General features: G+C 41.3%; 2 protein-coding genes across 4 annotated transcripts; one reads left to right on the forward strand and one right to left on the reverse strand.

Moving 5' to 3' along the window:
- Positions 1 to 3,945: 3,945 nt before the first annotated feature.
- Positions 3,946 to 15,072, reverse strand: si:ch211-107o10.3 (uncharacterized protein LOC407663 homolog). 3 transcript variants are annotated; one of them, XM_061668184.1, is made up of 8 exons: positions 14,603 to 15,071; positions 10,768 to 10,908; positions 10,502 to 10,693; positions 8,992 to 9,153; positions 8,414 to 8,530; positions 8,126 to 8,327; positions 6,397 to 6,537; positions 3,946 to 3,971 (listed from the first exon to the last, which is right to left on the reverse strand). In XM_061668184.1, exons 1-7 carry the CDS (start codon positions 14,676 to 14,678, stop codon positions 6,441 to 6,443), a joined length of 987 nt encoding a protein of 328 aa, XP_061524168.1. In that variant the 5' UTR covers positions 14,679 to 15,071; the 3' UTR covers positions 3,946 to 3,971; positions 6,397 to 6,440. The 3 variants fall into 3 exon arrangements, with proteins under 3 accessions (XP_061524168.1, XP_061524160.1, XP_061524177.1); XM_061668176.1 differs by lacking the exon at positions 3,946 to 3,971 and having other exon boundaries at positions 4,949 to 6,537; XM_061668193.1 differs by lacking the exons at positions 3,946 to 3,971; positions 8,414 to 8,530 and having other exon boundaries at positions 4,949 to 6,537; positions 14,603 to 15,072.
- Positions 14,959 to 19,735, forward strand: tmed3 (transmembrane p24 trafficking protein 3). The gene is made up of 3 exons (XM_061668207.1): positions 14,959 to 15,513; positions 18,188 to 18,433; positions 18,909 to 19,735. Exons 1-3 carry the CDS (start codon positions 15,367 to 15,369, stop codon positions 19,140 to 19,142), a joined length of 627 nt encoding a protein of 208 aa, XP_061524191.1. The 5' UTR covers positions 14,959 to 15,366; the 3' UTR covers positions 19,143 to 19,735.
- Positions 19,736 to 21,101: the final 1,366 nt, after the last annotated feature.

Here is a 21,101-nt window from a genome sequence, read left to right on the forward strand (position 1 = left end):
ATATATTTGTCTTTATTGATTGAAGTATTAGTGTGATTAACACACAACGTTAGTTGGTTGACTGTTAGTGTCCTAGTGTTGTAGGAGTACTGTACCAGGGTGTGTACACATATGTACAGAGGGTGAACGCACAATATAGGAGTACATAAGATGCAGCATTGGCATGATTAGACAAACAAGAAATTTGCTGTTGGTTGTTGGTTTCACTCTAGGACATTATGATGTACACTTTTATACATAGGGTGTATGCAAAATACTCCATATACAGTTTCAAGTGTATGCCCAATATATAAGAACATGATGGTCCAAGAATCAGAATTAGCATCCTTGGCTTGTTGGTTGGCACGATAGTATACTGTAGTAGTATACACTATACCTAAGTGATTCTTTCACGTACCATAAGAGGAACCTCGCTTACCACTGGTGGTACCCTTACCACACTTTAAAGACCGTGCAAAGGGAAATCATGACCCTTCGTGGTTATCCAGCGCAATTGCGAGTTACTTAGTTATTATTACTAGAGCCATTTCTATCACTGCAGTGTGCAGTTAGCTAGCTAGCGATTCGTCCATCCGCAAAAATGCAATTCCCTGGATGCGACAGTTTTGAAAACAGCACGGAGGTAATGTCACGGACGAGCCCACCGCCTATCCCTCAGCCTCGGAAGCCTGCGCGCAAGCTAGTGCCTAGCACCTTGAAACGGTGGGATATATTCCAATCACTGGAGGCCTTAAGCTCCTGTACTTTCACAGCTGAAAGTTGTCGGGATGTGTGGGCATAAGAAAGTTCCTCGACAAAATAGCATCCATTTTTTAGCGGGGCGTGGTTTCATGCATTGAGCAGACAGCGTTTAAGAGCAATTGAGAGCAGAGACAATGGCTTAATTTTTCAGGATTTTGAAGCCTCATTTTACATACTTGATGATCTTTTTAATCATTCAAATTTGGTACGATTTTTAACAAAATGGTGTATCAAATTCAGAAGACATTCATTTTCAATTTACAGGGGTGTTAAAGCTTAAATAAAACTAACCTGTACTTAGGCAGTGATTCTTTTGCGTACCACTAGAGGAAGGCTGCTTACCACTTGTGGTACCCTTACCACAATTTGAGAATCACTGGTGTAGTTTCTTTGTGTATGGGTGTGCCAGTCCACAAATGAAAAAAAAAATCAAACAAATGATTGCATTTTTTTGTGGACCCCAAGTTACGACTGAACCACAGCCATAAAGACAATATGCATACGCAGATGTTCACTGAGTCAGAAAGTACAAAAGTATGCATCCAGGCCAGTGTGGCTGGTGCACATAATGACAAAGGGACAAAGGGAAAATGACTCGCATGTGTTTACTCTTGGAAGCTGCCTTTGAGGCACAAAGCAAGCATTTCCCGTGACATCTTTTCCTATGACGCCGAGCTCCACCTTTAAGCTCGCACTTTGGAGAAATAATGCAGACAACGTGGCTATAATATTGCATGCGTGCGACTGCCTCTCCCTGTCTCTCCGCGTGGGCCTAGGAGAGCTGGAAAGCAAGGAGGGGGACAAGAGCGAGGTCTCACAGTGGCGGAATACCAAAGGAGCTGACAGGTATGCGCATATTAGAGTTTGCACGTCAACACGCACACCTGCAAGGAAAACACACCCACTGAGCCTGTCCTCTCTCATCCCGCTGGCTCACATGCGTCAGACTGACAATTACTGAGGAACTTTTTTATTTTTTTGACAACATGTGGGCAGGTTGGGTGAGCCTCTGGACCAATGAGGTTCAGAAGACGTCTCTCCATAGGAGCCAGGCGGGGCCACACCGGAATAAAACTCCTGAGTGGGGTGTGTCTCCAAAAAGTTTGTCAGCAGTCAAACTGTGAAGAGCAGCAGACTTTTTGAAGGGACAAACTTTGCAGCCTCGAGGAGCTTCTCCACACGGCTCCAAAGCCTGACCTGGGACCACTGACAGCAGGGATGGCGGTTCCAGGAGGGCCCCTGATTAAGAGGACTTTTTCACATTATTATTTGGTTGTTGGTTTCTTATCACATTGAGTGGCATGGATGCTGTTGTTTTGTAGTCGCTCACATCTCCTTATCACTTTTCCAGCCCAGCTATTGATTCTGTATCCGTTGGACGGAGAACTGATAAGGGCATGTGCATGACAATACCACCAGAGAGACAACATCAGGTCCTAATTGGTCACCAGAACCACTTTGCACTAATAATTGTTTATAAGATGCAAAATTGTTTTGATGGGTAATCTCATTGAGGAGAACAGGGTTTTCCAAACGTAGGGTTGGGGCCTAAAAACTGGTTGCTCTTCGTGTTAAATGCTGTAAAAAGCGCTTTATAATTGCTCATCAAGCAAGCGCATAGTGACTTGAAAGGGCTTTTTGATTAATGTCTGTTTAGTTCTTAATAATTCGATTTTATGTACAGTATATGTCAATGTTATCGCCAAACGTGATTTATTTGACTAAGTTTGGATCCTGTTATACAATGCATAGTTACTATGCTGGTATGCTCTAACTGCACCCTGTCATTGAAATTGCTTGCATTTCTGTTGTAAAATGAGTTGCAGGGAGAATATTAACTGAAGCAAAAAAAAAATATATTCCCTTCAGGCAGCTCAGGGCACACCTGGTGCTTTGCTCATATTTGTCCCAAAAATGTAAGCAAAACCAAAGCAATTCCAGATGGACACCATGCTTAGAATGGTCGTACATGTGCTTTTTATCCCCCAAGTTTAATTTTGCAAATGTGCTTCTTTAGATTTTAACACATCACTGGCACCCCCTGGCACCAAAGGGGGCACGCTGACATGATAAAACACGACCACCGTGACCCCTTAACTATAACTGTGCACTGGGGGCAGGTGATGCAACGGGTAAAGTGGAGTGCAACAATTAAGTGAGTCACATTAACGTAAGCTGCAAAACGCCTGCTTGCGTGTTGAGTTTTTCTCTTCACAGCCAAAAGCATAGCTGTGCTTTTTTAACGAGCGTGCATCTCATACTTTGCCCGGCGTGCAAGAGCGAGCACGCTAAAAATATGCATATTCACACCAGGTGAGCTAACTGACGTGAGCTTCAACTAACATTAGCTTTTTATTTTTATTTTTTTGTTATTTTCATACAGGTAGTAGATTTCCCAATAAGGTGCATACTATACATAGTTGTTTATATCAGGGGTGTCAGAAGTCTGGCCTGGGGGCCATTTATGTTTTTTTGTTGCTCCATATTATGAGAAAATGTTTTTTTAAAACATGGCGCCATCAGGTTAGGAGAAAAAGTTAAGATGTTTAATGATATCCCACATTATTTTGAAGTAATTTTTTTTCAAGCTGATGTAAGATGTGACACTTTTTATATTTTTTTGAAACATTATGAAAAAAAATTGAATCAAAATGAGTCACTTGTTTTTTTTTAATTAAAAGCAATTTACAAGATATCAGACTACCTTTGGAAACATTTCCTAAAAGTTTAATGCTACAGCTATCACGCATTTTTAGTACAAAATTAAAAATTTAAATACATTTTGAATGTTACAAGATATAGGTTAATTGTAGTCTCTGAATTGCCCCTAGGTGTGAATGTGAGTGCGAATGGTTGTTTGTTTATGTGTGCCCTGCGATTGGCTGGCAACCAGTTCAGGGTGTAGCCCGCCTCCTGCCCGATGATCGCTGGGATAGGCTCCAGCACTCCCGCGACCCTTGTGAGGATAAGCGGCTTAGAAAATGGATGGATGGATGTTACAAGGTATCCCACTAAAACTGATAACCTTTTACTAACCCAGTAGTCCTCCCACATTCCGAAAACATTCATGTCAGGCTCATTGAAGACTCCAAATTGTCCTTGGTGTTAATGTGAGACTGGTTGGTTGGTTGGTTGTCTATATGGCCCCCGTTATTGGCTGGCGACCAGTCCAGGGTGTACCCGACCTCTCACCCAAAGTCAGCTGGGATAGGCTGCAACACACCCACGACCTTAGTGAGGATAAGCGGTATACAATAACGGCCATTATTTTCATTGTATGGTGCAGATACAATGAAATGCAAGTTAGTATTTCTAGAATAAAACAATAAATCTTATAAAAACTACATTAAACAAAATGGCAGCAAGGCTTTTAGAATGTTCCACAAACGCAAAATGAAATGTCCCTCCTCTTCCTCCTGTTTTCCTGTATGTGGCCTTGAACGGAAACCATTTGGGACTTTGGATCAAATGCTACAACTGGGGTTGCCTAATACTGTTGGGACTGTCATGATTAAAATCCTTTACTCATGACCAACTGCTTGTTGGTCGGATTCATTTGGATTAAATGAATGTCTGTTGTGCTCCTTATCACAAATGTTATGACAACATCCATCCATCCATTTTCCATAGCCATCCCAGTTGACTTTGGTTGAGAGGCGAGGTAGACCCTGGACTGGTCGACAGCCAAACTTTTCACACTCACATTCGCACTTCTGGACAATTTAGTGTCTCTAATGATCCTAACACGTATGTTGATGGTTGGCGAGAGGACGCAAGCATGGGAAGACCACGCCAACTCCATGCGGGAAGGCCCCACCTGAGATTCGAACCCCGAATATCAGTGGTTGGACCTAATGAGTATTAAGTGCTATAAATGGATGAATGGAGGCCCTTTTAAGTTTGGGAAACTCTTCTCTACAAAATTAGATACATTAGTATTAGATGTGCCATAGTAGTATACATATGCCCTCATTGAGATACAACAACCTCACAATAAACGTTTTGTTGAAACAATGCAAAATATATATTTTTAAATGTGTAAATTGTCGTACCGCGACGCATTCACAGCCTTAAAGCGATATGTAGTGCTTTATGTCTGAGGAGTGGACAAGCCAGGAAATCTTTTCATCATTAAGTGCAAGTGTCAATGTTCAGAGTTGTGTGTAGTGTTTGTAGAATCATTGTGGCACACTAAAATGATCAGATGTTTATTTCAAGAAATGGCATTACCACTTGTGTTTTTACATGTACAATCATTGACTTGAGTTGGTTAAAAATGCACTTCGATCTGCATGTGGCTGAAAAGTAAACTGCACTTCTCAACTGTAGGGGGAGCACTCGTGCAAAAAAAGAAGAAAAAAAAGTCCAATTGTTACTGACCTCTATTTTAAATAAGTGCACATAATAAAGTGGCCATTGTATCGATATAGTTGTTTTATGCATTAATTTTCTTTACTTTTATTCTGACAGACATATTTTAATAACAGCTTATTAAGGTCACCTATACAATAACATGTTTCTCCTCTTCCAAGTTGAGCTCGGTTTGTTGAAATTGTTTATTTTAAGGGCAGTGTACACAGGAACTGCAGGGTTGCAAACACATGAGATGAGAACATTAATGAACAGGAATTTCAATCAACTCAAGAGGAGTTGAGTCACGTGAAAACGTTTTAAAAAAATCTCTAATAGCAGCATACACAACAGCATTTAAGATATACAGTACATAACCGGATATAAAAAGGTCTACACGCACCAGTGCAAATGCCGAGCTTTTGTGACATAAAGAAAATGAGATTACGAATAATCGTTTCAAAACTTTTTCCACCATAAGTTTGACCTAAAATGTTTTTTTATTTTTTATTATTTTCCGAGAGTGTAAGTTAAAACAAACTAAGATAATGTGGTTAATTTTATGTTCAAGCTTATTTTTACTTTCTCTCTTGAATTTCGATTGGTTACACAGGTTGCACGTTACTTTAAAGCAGTTCATATCAAGAAGCAGTGCATTTCATTTCATTGTCGTTTACTACAGAGGACTACTCGGGACACACTGAAAGGAAAATAACTATAATTCCAATGTTACGAGAAAACGTTGTATTGTTGTAATAAATAAAGAATTGTGCAAAAAATTCTGGGAAAAGTTGAAATACAAGAATAAAATGTTTTTAAAAAATGCTTAAGTTGGGTTTTTAATTTTATTTGTCATATTATGGCTTTATTGTCATACAATTTACTGTTTTCTTTTATATTTATTCTATTTTTTTTCATAACACAATTTTAAAAAATCTTTATTTTAAAAAATGTGTTCGCATAAAATGTAGAAAAGCTCTTAATAGTTAGACTTTATTGCATGTTTTTCCATGTAATACAAATGTTGCCTTAATTTTCTCATAAAATAAAATATTTTCGGAGTAATATTCCAAATATGTTCTTACAAATGTATTTTTCCTCTTAATATACATGTTCTCCCTCATAATTCATTTTTGCAACATGTAGACTTTAAAGATTCTATGAGTTTATTCTCTAATAGTCTTTTATTTTCAGTGTGGCCCTAATATTTTCATAGATCACTGAGCGTTTACCGTGCAAAGTTAATGGGTCTCATTAAAATGTAAAAAACAAGGCAGTACATGATAATAACTGTAGCAACCGTACATTGGCCTGAGCAGCATGAATGGAAGCGCGGCAAGACGCTGACTTCATTCCAGCTCGACCAAACTGGCGCTGAGGGCCCACAGTCGCTTGGCTATCCCATTATCCGTGGCTGCTGGGGCAGGACAGGTGACGGCACAGTCGCTGTTGTGAAAGCAAGGAGAGGATGACATCTTATTTGGTTACTATGTTATCATTACTGCACAATAGTGTGTACTTCCCCATTACGGAACCACTTATTTAGAATAAGAGAAATGATGTATTAGAACAGACGTCGATGTGGACCTCAAGATACCATAATATCATTCATGCATAGCTCTTTTGGAATTTTTGGAATAAAACTAACTCTTGAAAGATGAGGATTAGACTGGTTGAATATTGTCACTGAGTATTCGTGATTTTATCTTGTGTTGGATATCATCGAAAATCAATACTACTCTTGCTTGGGCATTGAACAATACTCCCCAGATATTCCAACACGGTTGCTTGACAAATGTACATTGGGAGGAAAATGTATGTAAACCCTATGGAATTTCTTACATTTCTGCATAAATTGGTCATCAAATGTAGTCTGATCTTCATCTAAATTACAAGATTAAACTAACAAGAGTCTGCTTGTAATACCACACAAGGGGTTCTTTTTTACCTCATTGAGCATTCTGGGCTGTGCTCTTGCAGTCATCTTTACAGGATGGTTACTCTTTGGAAGGGTAGCACCAGAGCTTAACTTTCTCCATTTATAGACAATTTGTCTAACCATGGATTGATGAACATCAACACATTTAGAGATACTTTTGTAAGCTTTTCCAGCTTGATACAAATCAACAATTCTTATTCGTAGGTCTTCCGAGAGCTCTTTTGAGATAGGTATGGTACACATCAGCCAATGCCTCTTGACAGGAAACAATTCTAAATTGCTGTGTGTTTTCTATTGGCCAGTGCAGCTTTAAGGTACACCTCCAATCTTATAGCATTGATTGGAATCCAGGTTGACTCACACTTTTACTCCGGTTGGCTCTTGGAGGATCCAAAGCCTCTCTATCCTGTGAATGTTTACATGTTATTTTCAATAAAAATATGAAAACATTTTTGTGTGGTATTAGTTTACGCAGACTGTTTGTTTATTCTTGTGATTCTGATGAAAATCAAACCACATTTTATGACCAATTTCTGCAGAAATGTAAGAAATTCCAAAGGGTTCACATACTTTTTCCTCCCACCGTAGACTGCTTGAGTGTGTTAAGTATGGACTGAATGTCCTTGCGACCTCAGCTGCTGTATCCATCCATCCATCCATTTTCTGAGCCGCTTCTCCTCACTAGGGTCGCGGGCGTGCTGGAGCCTATCCCAGCTATCAGAATCGGGCAGGCGGCAGGGTACACCCTGAACTGGTTGCCAGCCAATTGCAGGGCACATACAAACAAACATCCCTTCGCACACACATTCACACCTACGGGCAATTTAGAGTCTCCAATTCATGCATGTTTTTGGGATGTGGGAGGAACCCGGGTCCTCAGAACTGTGAGGCTGACGCTCTTACCAGTCGGCCACCGTGTCGCCGGCTTAAATAATACAATATAAAAGCGTTAAATTCGAAATAATCACTCAAACTTAACATATTATATCCTGACTATACGGGGCCAGTACAGGTTCTGACAGGGCCACAACAACTTGGTTCATGGTGACCCACCCAAAAAGGCTTAAAGTTGAACCCTGGCTAGTTATCACTTGCCTGTAGTAGAGGCCGCTGGATGTGGCTAGACTCTCGTCCACAGCACAGAAGATGGAAGTCTGTGCTCCTTCCCGTGGAGTTTTGATCATCATCAGGAAAGGTATGAGGAGCAGATTCTTCCACAGGGACGTAGGGAACAGGTGGCGGCCCAACTCGGTACGGGCGACGCCGGGGTGGAGGCAGTATGTGTTCACGCCGGTGCCTGATGGGATGGGAATCCATCTTTGTTAGAGGAAAATAAAATGCCACAGGAGAAATTGTCTCAAGTGGATGTTTATCTTAGTACACCTTTTAGCCTGATCGCTAGTTCCCTGCAGAAGAGCACATTGGCCAACTTGCTTTGGCGGTAGCTCACGTCAGGTTTGTAGTCTTCATCAAGGTGGATGTCATTAAAGTGGATGCAGCCTGAAAGAAACCCCTCTTATAGCGCATTTTGATCAAAGAAACTATGAACGTTTGGAGGGCCATCAGAACTATTGTGTAAAATTTAAGACTCAAATCGAGCTTCCATTCGTCGGGGCAAAACGAAGACTCTGCTAGGGGTGGTGGGACTTTCGAGAAGTCCAGGATACTTTAGAGTGGGGTTTGAAGCACTGAACAAAGCACTTTCCTCCAAATGTATTGGAACAGTGAGCCCAATTCCTTAAGGTTTGCTGTAGACTATTACCATTTGGGTTTGACATTTTTTTTAAATGAGAAAACAACAACATTTCAGCATTTTTTCCCCAAAGGGTTCTGCTACACAACTTACAAAATATAGCATTATTTGTAACAAACACCAAAATCTTAGGTGAGCAAAACTATTGGCACATATGGACTTAAAGTGAATACAACTTAATTTTTAGAAAGAAAAAAAAACACATTACCCTTCTCATGCGCCCCACTGGAGACAATGACAATTCGGCTTGGTGCAGAGCTTTTCAGCATGCTGAGGAGAAGATTGGTGAGCAGGAAGTGTCCCAGGTGATTGACGCCGAACTGCATTTCGAAGCCGTCCTCCGTCTTCCACTTGGGGCACATCATGATACCTGGGAAATCGCATGTACTGTTCAACTCAATATCACGAAATTTCAACTGTAGAAACGTGATGCCGTATTCCCGAACGTCCTCGCATCCCTGCGAACGCACAAAAGGTCGTTCTCGACTGCAACATAACAATGTCGTAGTGTCGACTTCGTCCTCAAATGAGGATTTAGCAGTGGTGTCCAAAGGTGTTTTGATGCCTAGGCCCAGTGACGCATAAAGTGGGCACGGTGTTTCCCAATTGGACAGACACAGACAAAACTGTTACCGCTAAAGGTGGAAACACAACCAGTATGTTTCACCACCTAAAGCTAAAACACATGACCAAATACAAGTAGACTATAAAGACACGTGAGGACATGAAAGCAGCTTGTGTTGTTTGCAGTAAGTAAAAGTGACAAAAAGTTCCAACTGAGCATTGCTAGAGCACTCACTAGCTGCACTTCTTCAGCAGCAGACGGTGCCAGGATATTACCGAAGCGGTCAAGTATTGTTTGGACAAGGACATGATGTCAATTCAGACTGGACAAAAGGAGTGTTTTAAACACTTAATTATTATCATTAATTTTTTTAAACACAATTGGGCCACTGTTGTCAAAGCCATCTTCACACAATAAATGAACCAGGCTGTCATGCTATAGACATAATTTCAGCACTGTAAGTTTCATGTACCTTTAAAATACTTTTTATAATTATTTATGTAGTATTATTTTACTTACTCATAAAATCTGACTCACTTCAACCCCCCAAATAAAAATCAAGTGAGAGCAGATCTAAAAATCATAATGCTGTGTGTGTGTACGTGAAAGGGCGGCTTAAATATTGTGTGCAATGAAAATGCTGTTGTTCCAATCCAAAGCAGCAATCACAAATATATTGCTCAGTTGTGTTTTTCCCCAAATCATCAAGAATATTGTCTTTGCAAATTTCCTTGAAATATCGCAATATAATTTTGAAGCTACATCGCCCACCCCTACTGAATGGAATTACTTCATGAACTGAGTCGTTCCTTTCTCAATTCAGCTGAGCATGTCGGCTGTGAGCATGTACCCTGCAAATGGTGACACTCGCTGAGGGGTTCTTTGGGGCCATCGATGAGGCGGCGGGCTTTGTGGGAATTTCGGCTTGCTTGCTGCATGTCAAACCAGTCCGTGGGGCAAAAAAGCCCAGGGGCCGCTTTCCTATATAGAACTGTGCCAAATTAGCTGATGGTGCAGTCCCATACTGCAAGTCAGGGTGGGCAATTAATTTTTTCGAGAGGCCGTGTGAGAAACTGAAGCGTTGGTCGAGGACCACACCATCAAGCGAGTTTGAATATTTGCCCTCCAAGTAGAAAAGTATTGAGAGATATACCTGCATTGTTAATCAGGATGTCCAAACGCTCCTCGCTATTTATAACTTGGTTGGCCAATTCTCTGACTGACTTCAGGGAGGCCAGGTCCAGCTTCATCACCACCATGTTGTTGTTGCCGCTCTTCCGGCGGATGTAGTCGGCGGCCATGCTGGCTTTGGTCAAGTCCCTGCAGGCGAGGATTACTCTGGCCCCTGAGAGAAAAAGAGGGGTGAAGTCTTTATAAATTGAAATTCAAGATAAAAATCAACATATGGTGAGTACTCACCTCGTTGCGCCAGATCCAGGGCCGTCTCCTTCCCAAGGCCAGTGTTGGCGCCTGTGATCAGCACTGTTTTCCCATCCAGCCTGGCCTTGCTCCGACACACTCCCCCCGCCAGCCTCCTGCGCAAGGCCAGCAGGCTTGCCCCTGGAAGAGGGAAAACATGCTGTTACATAACATGGGTGGGTGAACTTTTGTGCTCAAGGGCCACATTTACTTTTAAAACTGATAAATGTGCAATTTAGAATGCCTATGTATGTAGTATATTTTAATAACAAAATCATAATAAACAACATTTTCCATCAGTATGACTATGTATGATCATGAATGCACTGTTGCGTCTCTTTAGTTGAGACAATGAACAGTTACTGTCAGCAGTAAATGACCCCCCCCCAAAGAAACTTCAACCTAGTTGCCCCAAACCTTCGCGGCAGAAGGTTTCCACCTACAACCACACTCACTCACTTCATTTCCAACCCTTGACGCGCTCATCCAGTCACCAATCTAACAGCAGCGGCATTAGATTTGTGATCGACAGTCAGCGAGGGGTGGATAGTTTAGATGGCGGCACTCATGTCTGCTGCTTTGGCTTACGATAGTGTCGCCAAACTTGGACTAAACACAGTATCAAAATCAATAGAATCCATAGAAAGAGCTCAGCGCAAGTTCGTATTGTCACTGTCCAGCAGTTTCGGGCCAGTAAAACACAGACGTGCTAACTGCCACGTTGACCCGGCAGCATACAGAGTAGCGTCGTTTGAACCTGCGCCCCCACGAGCATTTGCACCAACTAACTCCTGCATCCTGAATAGTTTGCTCATCATCAACATCATCATCATAATTGTTTATGTACATTGTGTATGTGCATGCTTCTTGGTTGAGGATATTTGTGTTTGATATGAATAAATGTTTTTTAATGTGTTTTGGAACCATAGTTAGATTGTGATATATTCACGGTGTTAATTAGTGATGTTACGAGATGTGCCAAGTCTTCGAGGCGTAAGTCGGGTAATGGAAGGGGCGTGTCCGCGGAGCATGTATCAAGACTTGCTTCATTTAGGGGAGGAGCCGGCAGTGATGACGTCCGAAGCCTCGCTGCCCGGCTGTTCCACGTGACCGATTCGGCAAGCGCTTCAGAGTTTGCCACGAGGTTTGACAGCAATATAAACCCCTCATTCAGGCTCCTTTCAAAATGTGTGCGTGCGTGTGAGTTTAGATAAAGATTGTGTAGTTTGTACAGGCTAGTAGAGTTTGGAGAGTGTTTACAGCAGTTTGGACATAGCTTGGACAGTAGAGATAGCAAGTAATTACATCTTACGCCACCCACTCCTCAAAATCCTTGGAAACAGGGGGCTGGGTTAGCAACCAGCATCCTGATCTAATAGCCCAGAGGTTGGTGGTCTCAACCTGGGGTATGGTGATCGTGTGAGGTTTGAACCGCAAGCAGTACCGCGCCACATATATAACTATCATAGAGGCCTAGCCATTACATTTTTTTTTTAATCAAAAAACGCATTTTCCACCGTTTACTTTATTCAAAGGTATTTGTTGTGTTCCAAGAAAGTAAGGTACAATACAAACTGACAGGATAAGGAAAAAATACTGTACCCCAATTTATATAATCTTGCTCTTTAATGAATCACTTAAACAAAAAAATGGTGAACTGTTATTTCTAAAAAATGAAGCATCAAGAAATGAACCATTACTCGAACCAATGGCTCAAGTGTTACGATGCCTCATGAAGCTTCATCTCACCATCACTGGCGTGAATCATTTGCGGAAATTCGCTATTCACAGTAGTGCTCGGTCCTTATCCCCCACAATAGCGAGGTACATGGTCCTTTTCTCCAAAACATTTAATGTTGGATAATCAAAGGCGACTCTTGTTGAAGGATAATAAAGTAACTTCTTAAAACAGCTACCCTTCAATTCCATTGCAACATGCTACTAATTTTTTTTGTATTGAGTTTGTTGTCACATTTCTGTCAGGTCAATTATATATTACTCGTGCACTCACTGTAGTAGTCTCGCGACGCTGCACTATTTGCATATCTGTTGTTGACCAATACTGGCCACTCATGCCAGAGTAGCATTGCACCACTTGCACACTGACTGAGGAGTATCTGCAACATTTGCACAATCAACATTGTCCCAAATTATCGCACTACTCGCTTGAAGTCTCAGTGCCCTTTGCACAATGGTCATTGCACCGGACTATTGCTACATTAGCCATTCGAACTGCTCTAAGTGCTAGAGGAATCGGCATCTTTTTGCACAATTGTAAAAAAATAATAATTAATTAATCAATTAATTTAGGCGGCACGGTGGACGACTGGTTAGAGCGTCAGCCTCACAGTTCTGAGGACCCGGGTTCAATCCCCGGCCCCGCCTGTGTGCAGTTTGCATGTTCTCCCCGTGCCTGTGTGGGTGTACCCCGCCTCCTGCCCGATGACAGCTGGGATAGGCTCCAGCACGCCCGCGACACTAGTGAGGAGAAGTGGCTCAGAAAATGGATGAATGGATGGATGGATGGATAGATAAATACATTTTTACCGGCATTACCGGATAACTAGCAACCCATTGCTCAGTGACTGTTTTTGTCAATGTCTTTATGTCTCAAAAGTGTTCTCTGTCAATTGACTGTACTAGAGCGGCTCCAACTACCAGAGACAAATTCCTTGTGTGTTTTTTGGACATACTTGGCAAATAAAGAAGATTCTGATGATGTAGACACGATGTCACGGCACAGATGGAAGATCAGATCAATGATGGGTCTGATGTCACCCCTTTTAAAAACACCTCGAGCTGTCTGCTCCGTCTACTTCTACGTTCACAGAAATGGCCGAAACCCAGTAAGCAGTAGACTTTACTTCACGGTTGGACGTAAACATGTCACCGTTCTGTCGAATCATGCTCTAAAACTTCGGAAGTAATTAAATTAAAAATAAAGTAATTTAATTACACTAAGTTAGCACCCATTATTTCTGCCATGTAATGTTGGTTTGACCTGACTGATTAGAATACACAATATGACTAGAGCAGTGATTTCCAACCTCTATGGAACCAAGGAACATATTTTACAATGGAAAATGTCACGGCACACCAACATATAAAAATGTCCAAAAAAGTGGATACATTAATTACTGTATTTACTTCCTGCCATCTAATAGAAGACCATTCATTTGTTCTGTCTGTCACTATGCCTCACTGGCATAAATAGATTAAGATACATTATTTATTGTAAATATAATTTTGGGAGCAATTAAGTACAGACGTATATACAGTAAATGAACAGGTCATTTAAATAGACACATTCCTCCATCTTGTGATCGGAGCGGTGATCGGTTATCAGTTTTTTCAACTCGCTGATCGGTGATCGCTCCCAAAAATCCTGATCGTGTAAAGCCTAGTAAGCAGTGTTATGTCACTGTTATAGTGAATCAGCCTTTTTCTTCGTAAGATCACAAATACAAGCGCTGACACCCTTGGATGTCTTGTGGTGCCCACAACACTGCTCACAGCTCTACATGGCATGTGGGGATTGCTATGATGAGCTGTGATGTGTAACAGTTTGCTCTCAAAATGTGCAGGGGAACTTTTCAAAAGGAACATTTTATAGTTAAAAAAAATTATATATATATATATATATATATATATATATATATATATATATATATATATATATATATATATATGTTTTGGGGCTTTTTGATGCGTCTGCTGGTTTCTAAACGAGAGAGTTACATTCTTAGTGTATTTTGAGTCCCCTCGCTCGCGTTGACGGTCACCATGGAAACGTATTCATGAACAAGAATAATCAACAAACATAAATCGGTTATACCTGCTGCAACTGCAACGGTGATAGCGACGGCGTGCTTCTTGAGTAACTCTCTCGCTATCTTGACGTAGTGTTCCATTTTGAGTTGTTGTTGTTTTTTTCTTTTGAAACTAACAGGCAATAAACAATTCAAGGGGAAGTGCAAGAACAAAGGCTGAAGAGACGCTCCCTGGTCGACACATACTCAACAAGTTACTACCTGGGACAACAAACGTGATATAAGTGCTAGCAGCAAGACATTTGACGTGACACTTTTATAAACATTGTTACGAAACTGAAATGACGTGTTATACTGACGTTTTAAAAAATATATATATTATTCTTTACGGAAGCTGAACACGATGGCTTTAGTCGAATAATTTAGCTGTGATAATTTTAGTATTGCGGTCTTTTTGGTTTCATTTCTACATTTTAAACGCAGTCTAGTTGAGCTGAAATAAGAGGAATTCGAAAAATGTACCCTAGGGGACTTGAAGCGCTTTTATTTTGTTCCTCTTCATTTCCTTGACTACGACTTCCTTAGCTGTACTGTTGGAGTTTATTTTATTTATTTATTTATTTTTAATTCTATTCGGTATGTTACTATTAATTCTAGACTCTATTTCGTAGGGGGATCTGTTGGGGAAAAAAATCTAAATATACATTTATAAAAAAAATAATAATACGTCGTACAACCCGGAAGAGACGAGCCGCCGTGCCACGTCACAGTTACCCGCTAAAGTGTTGCTGGTTGAGTTAATTCGGTGCAAACTAGTACCGTTGACAATATGCTGTCGCCGCTGTCGCTGAGTTGTCTGCTGCTTCACTTTTTCGTGGTCTTCGCCACCGAATTCACGTTTGAGCTCCCCGATAACGACAAGCTATGTTTCTACGAGGAGCTGGAGAAGGATGTCAAGTTTGACATAGATTACCAAGTAAGTCCCGGAAAGATGCACACACCATCTGCTTGCCGCCGTCAAGTCACGTATTAGTTGCACGTTTTGTTTTGTTTCACGTGGTGTAATTTGCCTGTATGTGGGACACACGTTGCTTTAAAAGCGTGTCTAGACTTCGGATACTTTTTTGAGGGGGGGGCGGGGGGCTGATTCTTATCAAACCTACGACCCGTCGTCCAGAACCGGCCGGCCAGGGAGTCCAATCCGGTCCGTGAAGATAGAACACATTCACTGCTACTTTTTTTAAATTATTATTATTTTTTTTTAAATAAAAGTAACTGTGGCTAATTTTGTCACACTGACGATAACCCAAGTTAATTACACTCCGAAATTGGCTGCGACTCATGATTTGACACCTGCTATCGAGGCATTTGTAGCAAAAAGATGCCAAGTTTCAGGAGTTATGTAAGCCTATTTCATATCAAATGCTGTGACACCTTTATTACAATTCACCTGGAGAACTAGTTTAAGACATTGAATATTACAAAATGTCAGCCAACAGCTTCAGGCCAAAAGAGGTTGGTTTGGTGGAGCCCTTTTATATTATTTTTTTTCAGGCACTGCCACAACTTGTATGTATTAAAGTAGGCGGATAACTGCATGTTGTTTTTGAAAAGTTCCCGCTTAAGTTTAAATGAAGTGATGAGGTTGTCAAGATTTCAAGATGGATGCAGAAATGTACGTGAATTCAAAATGATTTCTAGAGCTTAACACAGTTATTTTTATAAATGGTCCATAACATATGGATTAGGCTTTACACGATCGGGATTTTCGAGGCCAATCAGTGAGTTTAAAAAAACGATAACCGATCGCCGAGCCGATCAAAAGATGGAGCAATGTGTCTTATTTAAATGACTTTCACTGTTTATACTTGTGTAATGTATGCTGAGTGTCTTCAAAAGTATTCTCCACTAAGGTCATGTATTCTAATCAGTCAGGTCAAACCAATGTTACCACATGACAGAAATAATGGGTGCTCACTTACTGTAATTCAATTACTTTATTGTTATCAAATTACTTAACACACCAAAACTTGACAGCATGAGTCGACAGAACGCTGGCATGTTTACGTACAACCGTTAGTGCTTGCACTAACTTGCTAGGCGACATAACATTTTGTTGGCAGCTTCCGTATCATATAAAAAGTATGTGACCATAACGTCCAGCAATCCTTAAATGAACGTCCTCTCCCGAGGACCGGTTACCACCACCACAATTCTTTCCCCTCTTTGTTCTTATAGTACGCGCAATCCATTGTTGTTGTCATCACCATGGTCACGAGTGCATCCGTTCGCGTTTCAGTTGACAAGATGAAGCCCAGTGATCGTAAAAGACGGGATGCGGTGGTATCAGAATACAATATTTTATTGCATTAGTCTGACGTAGTGCAAATGTCAAAGACCAAATTTGTCTTGTAGTCTGATCCAGGCATTACGTGTTGTCTGTCCCTCACCGCTGACTTTAAAAAAACAAACAAACAAACAAACAAAAAACTTTATTGGCTGTCAGATATTTGCAGTATTACGTCAAAAGACATGGGACAAGGCTAAAAATAAACTAGCTTTTGGATTCAAATATACCGTACACGATAGCGACGCAGAATAAATGTCTTTTGCGGAGCCAAACAATCGGCGAATTATGACATTAAAGCCGATCAGCATAAAATGTTAATTATGGCCGATACCGATCAAGCCTATCAGAGCGGTGTAAAGTCCAATATAGACACATTTTGATATGTGACTTGCACATGTGTAAATGAAAAACTTGATTAATAACACTTTTGAAAATACAGTATTTTTTGTTACAACATTTGTAAAAAGATAATAACTGATAAATGTAATCATCTTCCAAATGAACTTGTATTTTTTTTGCGCCAAAACAATAGGAACATTATTTGTAGCTTATTAAGCCACGACTATACTGTTTAGGCACACTTGAGATCAAATCGGGGTGAGTTTGGCCAGCGAAATAAAATGAGTTTGACTCTACCAATACTGTCCATCGGAGACCGGGGTACATACATGGCCCTGGGTTTACGACGGTGTTCCGTTTAGTCGTAGTTACAGTAAATAATAGTATGAAAAACAGTTCTAGGCCATAAATATTGTAATGTCCTCATATGTGGTCAAGGATGACACTTAAGTTGCTTTATTATCACGAGCGGCTACTATCGGCTACAACTCACACACTTTGCATTTTCATCTTTGCTGACGTCACAACCGGCAATCACCAGGCCCACCCTTAACAGCCCACACCCAAAAGAGTTCAGACATTACAATGTAAAACAATCAAATAAACCGCAAGTACGGCGGTAGCTGGGTGTACCTTATTGTGTGGTAACATTGTATTTTTTCACTGTGTTGTAGTCTACAACAAACTTACACTAAAACAGTCGTAAAGTTACTATTACAGTAAATATTTGTATGTGCAATACTAATAATATAATGTAAAATAATCCAAAAAGTTTGACGGTAACTTCTTTTGCCATGTGATGACGCACTCTTACACTGCACCGTAGTCTGTCACTAACCTACACTAATGCAATAGTAAAGACATAAATATAAAACACACAAATGAAAGACTGAAGCCCTTGTACACCATTTTGGCATGCATTGATCACTCAAAATGGCTTTTTTTTTTCTCCTTTGAAAAGGTGATTTCGGGAGGAAACTACGACGTGGACTGTTTTGTGACGGACCCTCTCGATAACATCTTGTACAATGAGAACAAGAAGCAGTATGACAGCTTCTCTCATACCACCGCCATGAGGGGGACCTACAGGGTCTGCTTCAGTAACGAATTCTCCACCTTTTCACACAAGTCCGTCTATCTGGATTTCCGACACGGCGACGAGGATCCTCTCCTGCCCGGCATGACCAGGGCCTCGGCGCTGACTCATGTAAGACAGTGTTATCATCGAGGTGTTGAATTATTGCTGAATCGCTTTTCACGTGTCTTTGAAGCCACTTTCACACAGATCACAGCCGGAGAAGAAGACAGCGTTTATCCGCTTTGGTTTTGTACATAGAACACAGCACAGCCTCTCTTCTGGCTCCGATACAACATCAAAGGAAGGAAATTGAACAACTTCACCCCCTGACCCAATCCGTTTGTCAGTGCCATTTATACAAACAATGACATGGGAAGATGACTTCTTTTAAGACTTTTGTGGGGGTGTGAGAAATACTAGCCTCATTTACAAAGCCTGTTAAAGCTGGTATTTTCCCACCCTTTTCAGAATCGTCGTTCTGTATAAACAGCACTTAGGCATAGTATTATTGCAGGTGGCCAGAATAAATGGACCTATGACTCATTGACAAATTGACTTTTTATTTGAGTACATTTTAACAATTGAACTGTGTTTTTCTTCACAGCTGGAATCAACATGCGTGTCCATCCACGAGATCCTGAAGGTGGTTTCGGAGTCACAGACGTGGTACCGGCTCAGGGAAGCACACGACCGCAATAGGGCGGATCACCTCCACGACCGTGTCACTCTCTGGTCCATCGGCGAAACGGTCCTGCTGTTTGTCATCGGCGTGAGTCAAGTCATGCTGCTCAAGAGCTTTTTCAGTGATAAGAAAGGCTCGGTGGCGGCGATGACTTAAAACACAGGATGCCAGGCGCGCAACCATTGTTTTCTCACAGTCTTACAAATTGTGTTTTTGTTGGAAAGAGATACCACTCAGATTAGTATTTAAAATTTGATTGCTACAGATAAGAGAATTTATTTTCCTATACCTCGTCATAGTATGACACTGAGAAATTTGAACTACCCTGGTGGTCGCCTTAATAGTATTGTCATCGTTACTGTAAAATGCTACCCAAATTGAAGACGATATTTCTTTCAGTGGTCATTGTTTGTCCTAATTTATGTGGGAAAGGTGGTTACAAGGTTACAACCATGCATTTCTGCCTTGCAAAAAGCAAGCCATTTCCTATAAGAGTGAATGTTTTGTTTGTAATGTATGTTGGTGCCTTATTTTGTTGCTTTGCATTTGGAGATTAAAAGCAATTTTTCATGCTTCCCTGCCTACCCTCCAAAACAACCATCCTAAGCCAATATATGTTACAGAAGGAAAGAAGGAAAACAATTGTATTCACATATTAAATGTTAAACATATTAAATAATACAAATGATTATTTTTGTTGTGTACATTTAATAGCTAAAACACTTATAATAAATATGTGATTAGAACAATTTGTATTTGTGTGACTTGTTCCTTATGTAATGGAATCCAAGCAACAAAAATAAAAATGTAACTTCCCTTTCCTGGCACTAAAGAATCAAATCTCAAGTGTGTTGAAAGGAAGCTTTAAATAAAATATCCAACCATACATTTTTGTCCGCGGTTGGGTTTGAGAGCAGCAAGCCCAAACTTCCCTCTCCCGAGCCACTTCGTCCAGCTTAAGGGAGAGCCTGGACACCCTGTGGTGGAAACTCAATTCGGCCTTCTAGAAATGCCTAAGGGTCCAGTTGCGATTGTGTTTCTCCCCCTCCCCCCCTTCTTTGCTAAGCAGTCATACATGTCAACAGCATGGCACTACCACCAAAATGCTTCGCTGATGATATGCGCCATAGTCTATCACTAAGCTACACTAACACATTAGTACAGTAATAATTACATTCGTTTTTTGTATGAAAAACATCTTATGCCACTACACCAAGTAATTTATTGAGCACCATCTCGTAACTTTGAAACATGGCATGTCGGTACGAGGACCACCTGGAATTTTCTACTACCTGTCCGCAGCAGACCCTTTATGGGTCCGTGACCCACTTTTGGCACCAACACCTGTTAAGATTGTTGCAGTTTTTCTAGGGAGTTCCAAAACTTTTTTTTTTTTTTTTTTATTGTTTTTCAATTTACCACTTTATCCATCCATCCATTTTCTACCGCTTATCCGAGGTCGGGTCACGGGGGCAGCAGCTTTAGCAGGGGCGCCCAGATTTCCCTCTCTCCAGCCACTTCATTGAGCTCTTCCAGGGGGATCCCTAGGCGTTCCCAGGCCAGCCGAAAGACGTAGTCTCTCCAGTGTCTCCCCGGGGTCTCCTCCCGGTGGGACGTGCCCGGAATACCTCACCAGGGAGGCGCCCAGGAGGCATCAGAATCAGATGCCCCAGTCACCTCATCTGGCTCCTCTCGATGTGGAGGAGCAGCGGCTCGACTCTGAGATCCTCCCGGATGACCGAGCTTCTCACCCTATCTCTAAGGGAGAGCCCGGACACCCTGCGGAGGAAACTCATTTCGGCCGCTTGTATCCGGGACCTCGTTCTTTCGGTCACGACCCACAGCACGTGACCGTAGGTGAGGGTGGGAACGTAGCTCGACCGGTAAATTGAGAGCTTCGCCTTAGCTCCTTCTTTACCACAACGGACCGATAAAAAGTCCGCATCACGGCAGACGCTGTAAAAATCTTTCCTTCTCTTCCTGTCTACTGAAGCTGTTGAGATAGCAACTGAGAGTGAGAGGAGACTACATGTACAAACTTCCTAACATACAGTATGTAAACCACACCACACCACAATAATTAAGAGTTGGGTTTGGCATAATAGTAAAATACAT

The sequence above is a fragment of the Phycodurus eques genome, chromosome 2 (assembly GCF_024500275.1).
Source record: "Phycodurus eques isolate BA_2022a chromosome 2, UOR_Pequ_1.1, whole genome shotgun sequence".
Classification (NCBI taxonomy): domain Eukaryota; kingdom Metazoa; phylum Chordata; class Actinopteri; order Syngnathiformes; family Syngnathidae; genus Phycodurus; species Phycodurus eques.